Consider the following 14,448-nt stretch of genomic DNA (forward strand, 5'->3'; position numbering starts at 1 on the left):
TTACATGAGGGGGGGAGGTGAGGTCTACTCTGCCCGGGGTTAGGCATTACAGTTTGCCTTCTTCTTATTCCTTCTGTAACATTTGCATCCATCCACGGACTCTTAGAAGAAGAAACTCCAAGCAGCCAACCTTCCCTCTAAGTCAAATGCTAAGGGTGTGGTTCTGTTCATGGAATCCACAGATACCTCCCGTCAATACTGGGATGGATGTCATGAACAAACAGGCTGAGTACGTTTGCAAAAACAACAACAACAACGACAATGACAACAACAAGCGAAGGATATCTAAGCCCTGTCAGAATTTTATCCTTTGGTGGAACTGAGCCCAAAGACATGGCTAACTCATTCCTTCTCAAGGTGGACACTGCGACATTTCGTCCAGGAAAAGAATCACAGTCATGGCGTCCTACAAGGAAGCAACCCTATCATTTATTTTCTCTAGGTTGGTCGTGGCTTCCGCCCTGCTCTGCATTTCCATCATGGTGCCTTGGAAAGGCACCTCTGTGGGGGTAACATCGCCGTAAGAACCTCTGAATCCTCACCACCAACTCCAGGAGAATGTATGTATATGGCAGGATGCAAGTCAGATTTAGATGTCTTTAGCTTTTTTTTTTTTTTTTTTTTTGGTTTTGCTTTTTAATGAAGTTTTAGGCAGAACTAATTATTCTCTAAAGCTGCATCTGAAATCCAAATGCACAGTGCCTGGGAAAGAGTGAGGTATATGCAGGAAAATGTCATGATAACTTGTCAACTACAATAGACAGAAGAACCAAAAAGACACAAAATGTTTATTTCAGCCGTGATGTAGGGTCCCGGGCCACTTGATTTGGGACCATCAGTGAGATTCTTTCAATGCTATTTTATCTGGGAGTTCATTTTCCTTCTGACTTTCCCGTTCCTAATTAGAAGAACACCATTTGGCCAAGTGGGAACACGGTGAACACATACAAAGAAATGGATACTGAAATCGTGAAGAGATTCTGGCCAAAATACAGCTACAGACTAGGATCTAAAATGCCTTTCTTTTCCCCTCTGTCCACATCTCACCTTCGGAACTTACATGAAGAGAGGGCTCTGGGGACCCCACAGCAGGCACCGCAGAGGAGAAACGCACTACTTACGCCAAACATTTGTCGGAGGTCCGGATCTCGGAACCGGAAGGGGATGTTGGAGACATGCAGCCGTTTGGGCTGGGACTTGTTTTCTGAGTTTTCAGAAGGTTGTGTCTGGGGCTGGCCATCCGTCGGTGCTGCGTCATCTGTCTGCTAAAAGGACAAGAGTAAAGAGGCTCTGAGTGGACCTACGTGCTGTCTCCAAACTGCTTTTGCTTCCCCTAAATGGTAGGAAAGTGCTGGAACAAAGGAACAAAGACAAGGAAAGAAGTGCTGGGTCATTCATTCATTCAACATTTCTGAAGACCCCCTGAGAGCGTAACATGGATCTGGGACTCACTAGCAAGAAAGGCGGACAAAACTCCCTGCCTTCGTGGAGCGCACTTCTTATGCTGGGGGTGGGGGGCAGGAAAGGCAATGAGCTCATTAACAATGAAATATGCAGCGGGTAGAAAGAGAGCGCCAGGAAGAAAAATAAAGCAAGGGGATGGGTGGCTGGTGTGGAGGTATTGGGGGAGTTTTAATAATTAGGCAGAGAAAACCTCATCGCTGAAGCTAGGAGAGGGTGTATCCCTTGATCAAAGGTGTCCAAAATCTTAAAACATCGCCTACCTAATTGTTGAGAGGGTGAAGATAAAATATTAGCAAATGTAATAAAACATTTGGAAAGGTTGTTCGGTGCTCTGCAGTCTAAGTAAGCATCTGATTGACTTAATTTATTATTGAGGCTTTAACTTCTCGTTTTTTGATTGTGCAACTCTATCGTGTCCGTTACAGCTGACCCCGTGTGGCTAGTTAAATCTGAATGAATTAAGATTAAATAAAATGTAAAATGCAGCTTTTCATTGACATTAGCCACATTTCAAGTACTCGATAGCCACATGGGGCTAGTGGTTTCCATGTCGGACGGTGCAGGTTTAAAGCATCTCCAGCACGGCAAGACATTCTGTGGACCATGTTGGTGTAGATAAGGTTACATTATTAGCATAACTCGTTACTCTGCTTCCCGTTCGTGCCAAAATGAGTCTGCACAACATGATATTACATCGGCACCTGGATGTGGGTAGGAACCAGGAGAAAAGTCACGGTAACATTTGGTATCCTGATAGCCATGACGGGTATGGGTACTCTTGGTTCTAGAGATGCTTCTAGAAACTTTCTCTGCAATTAGCATCTCTTGCCTCTGGGTGGCAGTGGACGCCATTCACATCAGTCAGTTGCTTCTCCAAAACCATGATGGAAAACCTATGTGGAAGCCCATCAAATTGATGAGCAAGGAACCAGCCTCACCTACTTATAAACAGTTTAGAAGCATATTAACTGGGATGAAACTATCAATGCAGTCAGCCAGGTGTAAAATAATAAAGACACAGAGAAGGAAACAATTTCACAAAGTGAAATATGTATTTTTATATATTAAAAAATATGTATGTTTATTTTATATACATAAGTGTTTTATATATGCCATACATATACATTTTGATATATGTTTATCAAAATAGATATATAATATATATAATATATATTATATATGTATTATATTATATATATATTATATATATATATATATATCAAAATAACATGGGCATAATTTGTGACTGTCTTGTCAGTACGTATGTTTATTGGCAGACTTCATTTCCATTCTCCTTACTGATACATCCTGAATGGCATTCTGATGCTTTAAAAAAACTTTTATTATTATATTTTTAGCGGGGGGAGGGGCAGAAGGGGAGGAAGAGAGAATCCCAAGCAGGCTCCACTCCCAAAGTGGAGCCCAACTCAGGGCTGATGCCATGACTGTGAGATAGTGACCTGAGCCGAAATCAAGAGTCGGATGCTTAATCCACTGAGCCGCCCAGACGCCCCCCTGAATTGCATTCTGAAAGCAAGACCTTCCCAGGGGCCGGCAGAAGACTGTTCCAAGCTGGTTTGGTATCTAAGGCCCCCCTGGATGACTTCTTCAACCTTGAAGTGCTATGTCATGTCAACAACAACAATGCACTTGGTCATTCTGTCTATGCTGTTGGAGTGAATAGGCAGGGGGATGGTGATAGTCCTCTAACCTGGAAAACAAGTATTAATAATAATGCACACCTTCTAAGGCTCTGCAGGGACTGACTGCAATCGCATATGCCAACCTGGCAGAGTTCTTGTCACATGGCATATGGTCAGTAACTGGAAAGCAATGAATGTTTTAGAGTTATGGAGATTGTTTTTTTTTAATGTCAAAACGAGGAGTGAAAAACCCTCTCTCAGGTAAAGGAAAGGTTCTCATGGCTCCTTATACATGTTTTTACTGAGCAACTACTAGACACTGGATCTGTAAGTCAGGCCTCCAAACACATTCAGTTTCCAGTTCAGAGGAAGAGAAAGAGGGTAGAAAAAGACAGTTGCAAGGCTGGGATCACAGGGAATCATAGAGGGCTGCGTAAACTTGAATCAGGGACACGCTGCAGGGCTGGATGCCTGAAGAGGCTTGCCAGTTCTGGGGGGTTATGTTTTGAGTGGGAGGTGTCTAACAGAACAGACGAAGGGGGCGGATGCTGTACCTGCAGTGTGCAAAGCACATGCAAAGACGCAAAGGTGAAATCATGTTCTGGATTCGGGGGCTTCCGCGTGTGATCACTGGTCAGTGCAGGTCATGTGAAGGAAGGATGGAACGATACACTGTGGAGGTAGTGGCGGTTGGGTTACGAATGGCCCTATGTGTAGAGCAAGAGTATATATTTCATCATAAAAACTGTGACGAGCCACCTATGATCATCGCGGGGCATAATGTGATCAGCACAGGACGCCAGAGCTGAGCTATGGCCGACAAAAGATACATGCAGGTTGAATGGCTGGCTGAATCACTGACTGAACAGCGGAAGGGATTACAAGTGTATCAATAAAGTAACGAGTGAAGGAGCAAACCGTCTGCTTGGCACCTTCAAGGGAGTCAAAACGCAGTCTTATAACAGTGAGGCCCAAACAGAGCACGAATGTTTGCTCTGCTGGTAATAGGAGGTTTGGTTACACAACAAAGCCAGCGACATGTCCTTGAACCACATGGTTGGGGTCTTAGTACTCTAACCTAAGAAGCTCTGTCAGCACAAGCAGCTGCTGAGATCCTGAACCTGCAGCTCTAGATTCTTTCCTCTGGAAAGAAGTTGCTGTTCAAATGCAAATTAAAACAAATTCCTTCTCATCCCAAGAAAGAAACTTAGATTTGGATTTGTACAGAACGGCTGGATGTTTCAGCTTAATAAACCTAATTAGGAATTACAGAGATTATGATTAAACATATTAAATGATTAATAGCATTATGCCGCTCATGTGAAAATTAAAATTAATCATCTTTAGTCAAACAGGACTTTGGAGAAATCTTTTGCGTTGTTCCCTTTGATAAAAAACATACAACGCTCAATTAATCATTTTGTAGTGTGGGCATGTATACAAATGCTCATCAATTGTTATGTCGGGATACCTGTGTATTAAAGGTAATTTTTAAAGATAACATGTAAAATGGAAAACAAACCAACAGTGTTTCAGATACTGTGGGTGGATGGAGAGGAGAGGGAAGAGGATGACATCAGGATCCAGAGGCCGAGAAAGAAAAACGGATCTGTGAGCTCCAGCACGCCTGCTTACATGTTGGGACGTAACACAAGTGGGCCAAACGAGACCGGGGCTGTGCAAAATGGCTACTCCGGAACCCGGGGCACGGTCGGGGTGAGGCCTTCCAGAGTGGTCCTCACCGACTCTCAAGGTGAGTAGGTCAGGATGAGGGCCTTCCCCTTCCTTTCTCCTGGGAACTTTCATGGAAAACATACTCAGGACAAGCCTGAGTTTGAGGTCGTTGTAGTCTCCTAGGAAATTACCACAAATGTGGTGGCTGAAAGCAACAGCAATGTACTCCCTCATGGTTGTAGGGGCCAGACATCTACAGTGAGGGTGCTCTTAGGACCTCACTCCCTCGGGAGGCTCTGCGGGAAGGCCCATCTCTACCTCTTCCAGCTTCTGGTGGCCTCTTGGCTTGGAGTTGCCTTTCCCCAGTCTGTCTCTGTGTTCATACGGCCTTCTTCCCTCTGTGTGTCTGAGACTCCCATCTCTGTCTGCCTTTTTCTTCTTTATAAGGACATTAGGCACTGGGTTTAAGGCTCACCCTAGATCTTGGCTTGGGATCCTTAACTTAATTACATCTGCAAGGACCCTTTGTCCAAATAAGGCCACGTTCATGGGTTTACAAGGGTCAGGACATGGACATATCTTTTGAAGGCCACACTCAACCCACTACAACCCTTTATTAAACAAGAAAACAAACTGGAAGCACATGTAGGATGGGTAGCTATAGTCAAGGAGGAGATTCATTTTCTACCACTTAAGGTGGCCTGAGGTTCTCCAAAGGGTTGGCCCCACACCAGGTCCAGAAGAATAGAGAATGTCTCTGCCTGAGCTGTCCCAGGTTCCCATCTGTCACCCTGGGAACTTTAATGAGTTCCCTAAATAGAGGAGACTGCAATCTTCCCTTTGCCAGCCTGGGCGCCCTGGCCGCCATTCCATGTACCCTGGAGGTACTGACGCCCTTCAGCAGGACTGAGACGCACTCCACCAGCCTCCTGAGAGGCAGCCGATACTCCAAAAACAAGGACAGGCCTGCCAGTTCCCTGAGCCTAGTGCTGTACTTCACACAGATGGCGAAAGCGGTCATGGCATCCCTGAGAAGGTCGGTGAAGCTTACGGCGAACGCCCAGAGTGAAACTTCTACCGACAAAAATAAAATAACGTAGAAATTCTAAGAAGGTTGCGCAGGGAACTGCACATCTAGAACGCGTATTCCCCAAAGTCAGGGGCTCCCTGCTAGGGAGCTACATCCCCTGAGGCTGGTGCCTGGCAAGGCTTCCTTGGAATTAATTGCTCGAAGAAGAACTCTTGATTTATCCCTGATTTTTTTTCCTAAGTATCATTTTAGCTCTAAGTGGGACGCAGCTGAACTGGAAAGATACCTCATAACCATGTTTCGGAGATCAGAAGATAGAACATAAAGACCAAGCAAATTACTGCTGATCTGCTCGCTCAGAGATGAGAGGAATTTGAGAAAACAAAGGATGTTCGAGGCAGAAGGAGAACAGCCAGGGCACTTGCCCTCTCTGAACCCTCTAGCCCAGGCCCTCATCCTGGGCTGTGATATTCAGTATGGCCTGGCCCTGACCCCCTTGCTTCTTGAGGCTCCCCAGTCCTTGCTCACTGGCCACCTTGTTCCTCCTTCCGCCCACTCGGCAAGCTCCCTCCTCAGGCTTCACACCGGTTATTCCTCTGCCTGGAGAACTCTCTCCCCAGATGCCTATGTGGCCGGCTTGCCCCCTCTTGCCCATCGGCTGTCTGCCCAGACATGACCCGTCTGAGAAATCTTCACCTGCCCGTTACCAAAGTACGTATCACTTGTTCCTTTTAGGTTACGTGCTTCTGTTATTTTCTGCTGTGCCTGTCTTCTCCACCAGAACGCCAAGTCCACGAGAACAGAGACTGGGGAGTTTCCATTCACTGTTCTGCCCTACACCTAGAGCAGTTTCTCTACCAGAAATGGTGATGTGGGGGCTGCTTAGCTCTTTGACCTGGGGCTGTCCTGTGCACCATAAGATGTTCGTTCAGCAGCATCCCTGGCCTCCATCCTCTAGACGACAGTGGGACAGCTGGAACTATCTTCAGGGGTTCAGGTGCTCCCTGTGGGGGGCGGAACTGTACCGACTGAAACCACTGATCTGGAGCACACGGTAAGTTCTCAGCAAGGGCCTGTGGCGTCAATGAACAGGTCTGGCTTTGGTATCAGCGAGCGGCACAAATGCTAACTTCACGTCTCTCACTCTTAGTTGCGGATGCGTAAAATCATAAATGCACATCTTTCCTGGACCCTTCAGACTGGGATAATGTAATCCAAGTCTTGCAAACAGTTAAGTCCCATGAACAAACAGGGAATGCATATCATTACTATTATTAACAGCGTTAAAACCACCGGGGTTTGTTCTTTTCTCGGGCGTGTGGGTACGGACGACCCTGAGATGCAGAGGCCCCATCACGCAGGGGAGGCTGCAGGACCCCACACGAGTGGAAAGTCCATTAACCCTAAGAGGTGTGTTTCCAGGCAGCCGTTGGCAGAGGTTCGAAAATAAGCTCATTAGGATGGCAAAATCCAGCTTCTACTCTGGCCCAGTTCGAGAGCCCTATTAGGAGTCAGGATGTGTGCCGCAGAATTTTTCCTAATAAACAAACTCCCCAGATATCGGCGCAGGTTATAAATGTTAAGAAAACACCACCAGCACTTTAATCTCCCGAAGATCACTTAGTGCTTCCGCAAAGACCTTAATAAAGAACCGCGGGGCTCCCTCTGCTATAATCGTTCCTAATTCAATGAATAGCTCTGAGCAACCCAAGGCTAATCCTGGTGAAATTGGATTTTGATATCGACCAATCCGGGGATGACTGTTGGAGAGAATCCGCATAGTTTTTGTATGTGCCTTTCAGATTGTGGCCCCGCCCCGTGGGCTCAGCTCGGAGCCCATGAGGCACTGCTGAGCTCACCTGTGTGCTATCTCCCGGGGGTGACCAAGTACCTAGTGGTAACGCAGGCCGAGGACATTTGTAGCTGGGCATCCCTGAGCTAAACTCCAGTTCTGTCACATAGGAGCCGAGCTCCTTAAACCCTTCTGGGCCTGTCTCCTCAGATTCAAGAAAGGATAAAAGGTTCCACCACCACCTATGTGGAGGCAACATAGGTGACCATCACAAGGGCGGATGAGTAAGATGTGGTGAAGCTGTCAGCAGAAATCAGAACTCGGAGAGAAATCAGAGACTTTGAAGCACAGTGCTGAGTGCCTGTAGTAGGGGCGTTCACCCTAAGAAAACAAGAACTGTACCGAATTATATTTTGCCACCCCAAAATACACCTCTTTGGCACAAGGGTTATTTTGGGACAATTATTTTTGAGAAACAGCAGACACAGGAGAAGCTCCAAAAACAGTAGAAAATACCCTTTTGTAAGAGACATTCACATTTATAAGGAAATTCTCCATTTATAGGGGTGTCTTCCTCTCAGGAGGCACCAGGAAGAGAAAGTAACTAAATCTCTAGAAACTCTCTTCAAAGGATAAGTCAAGGACCTAAATCTGCATAACCACCTCACCCTTATTTACTGTGCTTTTCCTAATAACCTCCCCATCGCTGGCTCCCCTGGCCTCCCAACATCTTTTGTCTTCAGCTGGAGATGATGTTTAAGCTGGTGGCTTGGGCCATGCCAGGGAGTTACTTGGTTTTCTTGGGTAGGTACCCTGTCTACAGAAGGTAGACATGTTATTAAATTCCTGTTTGTCTCTTTTACCACAGGGTGCTTCAGCCAAGAACCTAGAAGAATACAAAGAAAATTATTTTCTTCCCCTGCACGATGGAAATTAAAAACTCATGCACTCATCACATAAGACTAGATACAGTTCAGGGACAGTGATCACACACTTTAGAGCAGCCATTCAACAAAATAAAAGAGGAGTCACATACAAAATCTTAAAGTTTCTAGAAGCCACGTGTCTAAACAGGAAAAAGAAATATGTGGAATTAACTTTAAGGATATATTTATCTTAATCCAATTTACCAAAACTATTATTTCAGCGTGTAATTAATGTAAATGATATTTTACATTCTTGTTTTTCTGAGTCTCTGAGATGTTCAAATAATTTGTACTACAGCTCATCATCTCAATATGGACACTGCATTTTCGTTAGAAATACCTCATCTATATTTAGACTTTGAAAAATTGGCAGTCGAATAGCCAAGATTTTCAAAACACACCTAAAAGGCTTTTAATAATGGAATCAAGTGTCAGTGTCTAAATTTTAATTACAGTTGAGCCTAATTAAAAATTCAGTTCCTCAGTCATACCGGCCATGGCTCAACAGATACCTCCAGCTGGCAGAATAATGCCCCCTTCGAAATATTAATATCCTAATCCCTGAATACAGAGTTCACAGACTCCCTGAAGGGTGCACAGATACCCACGGATCCCTGGATAAGGACCAGTGCTGTGCGAGGGCATTCCACTCTCCCCTGAGTTGAGACATCTGATGCTGAACACTACCAATGCCTGATTGCTTATGAGCCTAGTGTGGAATCAGCTAATGGGTCGGGTAATGGGATGGGTACTAAATATAAAACTGTGCTGAGGTCCTACTGTGACCCTGGCATCTTGCTAGGCACTTTTCATACCTTATCCCACTGATCACCGTAACAGGTTGAAAAACTGAAGCTCAGAGAGGTTAAGTTACCTGTCCAAAATTACACAGCTAGGAGATGGCAGAGCCAGGATGGAACCTAAGATATCTAAGTCCATTTGCTGGACTCCATATTCCAGACCCCAATGGCTTGTCAAGGCCAAGAGGAAGGTGCTATGGAAAGTCTAAAGACATGATGGCTCAGAGCCTGGAGCCTGTTTCCGATTCTGTGTCTCCCTCTCTCTCTGCCCCTCCCCCGTTCATGCTCTGTCTCTCTCTGTCCCAAAAATAAATAAAAAACATTGAAAAAAAAAATTAAGAAAGTCTAAAGACAGCCCAGCCCCAGAGGGCAACTGCTAAGCACTTGCATAGAGGAGTGAAGATTCGCTGGAGGTCTAACTGCCTGAGCTCTCTGTCTGGGCTCGAACCAGAGTGATGAGCTCTGCGAACAGGGCTCTATCTCAACCAGTTGGCCAAAATCAAACCAAACCAGGTGGCTTCAGATGCCTCCTCCGAGCCCCTAGAGTCCTGTGCTCCCCTCTGGTGAGCTCTTATCGACCCTGTATGTTCCTTATTATCAGATTACTTACCTGTCTGTGCTACTAGAACATGAACATCCCAAAGACAAACACTACACTGAATCATTTTTGAAGCCCTTTACTGTGCCAGCAAATATTTATTGTGTCATTCCAGAACACCTCTTGGGGCCCAGCTTCTTTTGTCTCCATGAGCATCCCCAATTCTGCCATGAGGGTGTCAAAACCCAGTACCCAAGCCAGGATGCTAACGAGCACAACTCCCCCCCCCACCCCCCCCCCCCCCGCATACAGCCTAATGAATATCCAGCATCCCCCCTATCCTGCGGGCTTCCTCCCCTCCATGCCCAAAGTGCTTTACAGTGATAAATAAAAAGTGTCCTTTTGAATAGCCAGCTGCTTCTTCCTCCTCCACCAATCAAGTTATTTCTCAGAGAGAAAAGCTTGTGAGTGTCTTCGAGGCATTATTTGATTAAGTTGACAATATTATGTGAGCGATGGTTGAGTACCCACTGCGATGTACTTTGGACCAAATTGATTTGTGTAACAAACACTTGCTCTGTCTCTTCTTACAGCCTGAATAGTGGTCTTGATTTAGCCAGTAATGCTGGGCACCAAGTGAATTTACAGGGTCCACAGTCCCTCTCTCTCAATCTGGAGAGAATAGCAAAAGAAAGGCTGGAGTGGCATAATTCAATACATTGTACTATAAGCTCAGAAAATGGTATCACAGAGCTCTGCAATATACCTATTTGATTTGATTTGTAAACCTGATAAAAAAGCAATCGAGAAAAGTTCAGGGGGAAAATATATATGTTCTAAGCAAAAAATGTAACGATATTGAATGTGTACAAAGAACCAAAGTCCTGGATGGGGAGGGGGAGAAAATCATGCATACTAAATCAACTTCATACCCTGCGTTAGACAATATTGCACATTCTCCATTTAAAACGAAGCAAGATTGTGCGAAGTTATTTTCCATTAAAAATAATAATAATGGTAAGCCCAGGGAATGTGAATTAAAACCCACGTCTCGGGTTTTCTCACAATCCTACTTCAAAACGGGGCTCGTGCAGATTCACTCAGCTTCCTGATTTTTCATTTTAGCTCTATAGGCAAACAAATAAGTTAATCACACAGCTTTGGATGTAGTTAATGCCTCCTTCCTAGCTCGGCAGGGTGGATTCCACAGCCAGGTGACACAGATTTAAGAAACTCATCACATTTCCCTCAACCCGAATAAATTCAATGCTTTGCTGGAATGATGAAATTCTTCAGAAAGCAGAAGCCCTGCGGGACACAGAAGGGCTGACTCCAAATTCTCTTGCTCTTTTTTTTTTTTCACCCTTTGAAAGTATAGGATGAGCATTCAAGGGGCCAAGTGTTTAACACCTCAGTAAAGGCGATGGGCTGCATAGGTGTCTGTATAAGTACACTCGAGCTGCTGTAACAAAACCCCATGGACCAGGTGGCTTCAACCACAGTCATTTACTTCTCCCGGTTCTGGAGGTTGGGAAGTCCAAGATCAAGGCGTCAGCATATTTGGCTGCTGGTGAGGTCTCTCTTTCTGGCTTATAATCTCCCTATGTCCTCTCCTGGTGGAGGGAGAATGCTGTCTCTCTCTTCTTCTTCCTATAAGGACAGATTCCCACAGGAGGACGCTGCCCTCATGACTTCATCTAACCCTAATTACTTCCCAAAGTCCACACCTCCAAATACCATCACGTGGGGGCTTAAGGCTTCAGCCTAAAGGGGAGGGGACACAATTCAGTCTACAGTAGTGTCATTAAAGCAGAGCCTGCGAATACCTGGGAATGTGACATGTTTTGTCCTGGGGAGAGAAAGGAGTTTCAGTGGGCTTGAAACCAGCTGTTTTCTCATCCAGTCATTCAAAATAGATTTATTGAGCACCTACTACATATATATATGTATGTATGTATGTGTGTGTGTATGTGTGTGTATATATATATATATATACACACATACACACACACACACATACATATGTATGTATGTATGTATCAGTCCCTGGGGATAGAGCAGGTGGGTTTGGGAGCCGGTGTCTAATTCTCAGTGGACAGGAGTCAAGACTCCAGAAAGAGCTCTTTCTTTCCTTCTCCATGTTCAAAGTTTCAGTTTTTAGTTCCAGAAACAAGGAATTGAAAATAACTACCACTACTAATAACAATAACAATAAACATTTGTAGACTCTGGAATGAGTGATCTGGGTTTGAATTCTAGCTTTACCACTTCCTAGCTGTGTGACTTTGAACAAGTTACTTAACCTCTCTGGGCCTTGTTTCCTTGATCTAGAAAATAGAAATATTATTAGCATTGCTCCAGGTGAGTCAATATATCTAAGTGCCCTTCCTGGCCCTTAAGTATGATGATGATTAACATCTAGAATAGTGCTTGACATCTGATAGCCATTTAATAAACATTGGTCACATGATTAGCACTCTGCTAAGCTCTTTGCATACACTGTATTTCATTGCATCACCTGATGACTCAGAAAAGAAGATTCTATCATTTGTCCCCATTTTATGATAAAGGAATGGCTGTTCAGAGGGGCTAAGAGCTGCTTCAAGATGCTCAGTCAGTACCTGGCAGGCGGTGTGGGAGAATGGTTGAGAGCCCAGGCACCACACTTCCCGAGTCAAATCCCTTAATGACATCTAAAGACGATGCAACAGCTTTCTGGCCATGTGGTTATTAAAAACTCAGACCAGGGGCACCTGGGGAGCTCAGTCTGTTAAGCGTCTGACTCTTGATTTCAGCTCAGGTCGTGATCTCACGGTTCATGACATTAAGCCCTGCATTGGGCTCCGCACTGACAGTGTGAACCTGCTCGGGATTCTCTCTCTCTCTCCCTCTCTCTCTGCCCCTCCCCTGCTCATGCTTTCTCCCTCTCTCTCTCAAAATAAATGAATACACTTAAAAAATACCTCAGGCCAATCCAATGTAAAGCTTCCAAAGTCAGTAGCATTCAAATTCTCTTCCTATTACTCCAGACCCATGTCCTCATAGACCTGTGTCATGATGGACCTGCCTCGGGCAGGGGACATTTCCTGCTTCCTTGCCCCTACTATCCAGCACTTGGCTCTGTCTGCTAGGGGGAGCTGCCTCTGGGATCTTCTTCCTTATTCTCCTCTTAGGTCTTTCTCTTTTGGAGTTGGGGTTTGGGGCAAGAGACTGAGGGGGCAGAGGGCACCCAATGAAACAAGATCCCTCTTGGTGATCAGTAGCAAATGCCTGTCTCTGCTCTCTCTCTCATTCTGCTGGAGCTCGTGGGCCACTGGGGGCTTCTGTGGGTGTGGGGGAGCCTGAGGTATAGGTATGCTTGGGTTGCTTGGGGGTGGTGAATTGCCAATCCTTTGCCCTCCATTGCTGCAGAAGGTAATGTATCGTCAAGGTCGGCCGGCAAGCTGCCCACTCTCCTTTCAGATGGGGGTCCCTCTGTCAGCACTGGTTTTCTGAGCATCCTGAAAACTCCTTCCCTGTCCTCTGACCTCTAGGCTCTCCCAAGAGCCAGGGCAGATGGCAGGTGTCCTAACACATTCTCCATGACAGTTTTCTCCCATCCTGTCATTTGGGAGTATGCCAGGGAGCCTCCACGGTAATAAATCCCCAGATAAGAAGCAGGCACAAGTCTCTATGTTAATGACATCACTGCACCCAACTAATTTAAGGAACACGTCAAGTTCTCCCCAGAACTCCGCACTGCCTTCTGCTTTGATGGCATCATCAGGACGAGTCTTCTATTTCTCCAGCTCAGTGAGCATCCACCGGAAGGAGCTGGCGAACTCCCCTTCGTGCTGGCAGCCCGCTCTCCCTCCCCAGGAGTGACTCTCTTGAAGCTCTACCCTCACCCCAGCCATAGCCTCCTGGTTTTCGTAAACCCATCCCACTCAGAAATCAAGGCCAATTTAAATATCGATTTAAAAAGGAAAAATGTTGATATCTTACACTGAATCCTCAAATCCACCCAGCTCAAAGATGTCCCCTCCCAACGTATTATGCAAGATTTAATTTAACCAAATGGCAAATCTATACATTATGCAAATTTTCCAGACCTAAGAAAATTGCTGAACGGTTGCAGAAACTCGGTGATGAATTTAAGATGGAACTGATCTCAGCTAAAATCCCAGGATTTTCCTTACTAATTACTTCTTTCTTTGTATAAATGCTTTGAACAAAGAGACAAGCACTGTGAGGGGTTTGCTCTGGTCGTACTGGGGTTTCTCCAGTATACCCGGAGACATGTATACATATCATTCTTCGGAATATTGATATGTCTATTCTCCTACATTTGACAGTCAAAGAATCCTGTCACATAAAGTACACAATTTCTGAAAACTGACATGATTCGGATTACTTCTGAGTTCCAGATTCTATTCATCAGTGGGCTAATTTTTCCTGCACTGGTGGGTGGGGAGGAGTGTAAATATATTCTAAGAGATGGAAATACTAAGAAATATACTCTGAAAATAGAAATGACTTCAACTCCTCTCCAGTTTGCTCTTTACCTAGACAGCACATTTTTTTTTTCTTAAAAATGCTATA

General features: G+C 45.1%; 1 protein-coding gene across 37 annotated transcripts in view; it reads right to left on the reverse strand.

Annotated features, from left to right (window-relative positions):
• The window catches only part of RBFOX1 (RNA binding fox-1 homolog 1), a 2,073,113-nt gene that overhangs the window by 131,903 nt on the left and 1,926,762 nt on the right, over positions 1–14,448 (reverse strand). For all 37 annotated transcript variants that reach the window (XM_086691386.1, XM_086691383.1, XM_086691381.1 and 34 more), the window contains one exon: positions 1,122–1,265. In XM_086691386.1, coding sequence (XP_086547512.1) covers positions 1,122–1,265 — 144 coding nt within the window. The remainder of the gene's footprint in view (positions 1–1,121; positions 1,266–14,448) is intronic.

Source organism: Puma concolor, chromosome E3, assembly GCF_028749965.1.
Source record: "Puma concolor isolate L17-30 chromosome E3, mPumCon1.1.hap2, whole genome shotgun sequence".
Lineage (NCBI taxonomy): Eukaryota > Metazoa > Chordata > Mammalia > Carnivora > Felidae > Puma > Puma concolor.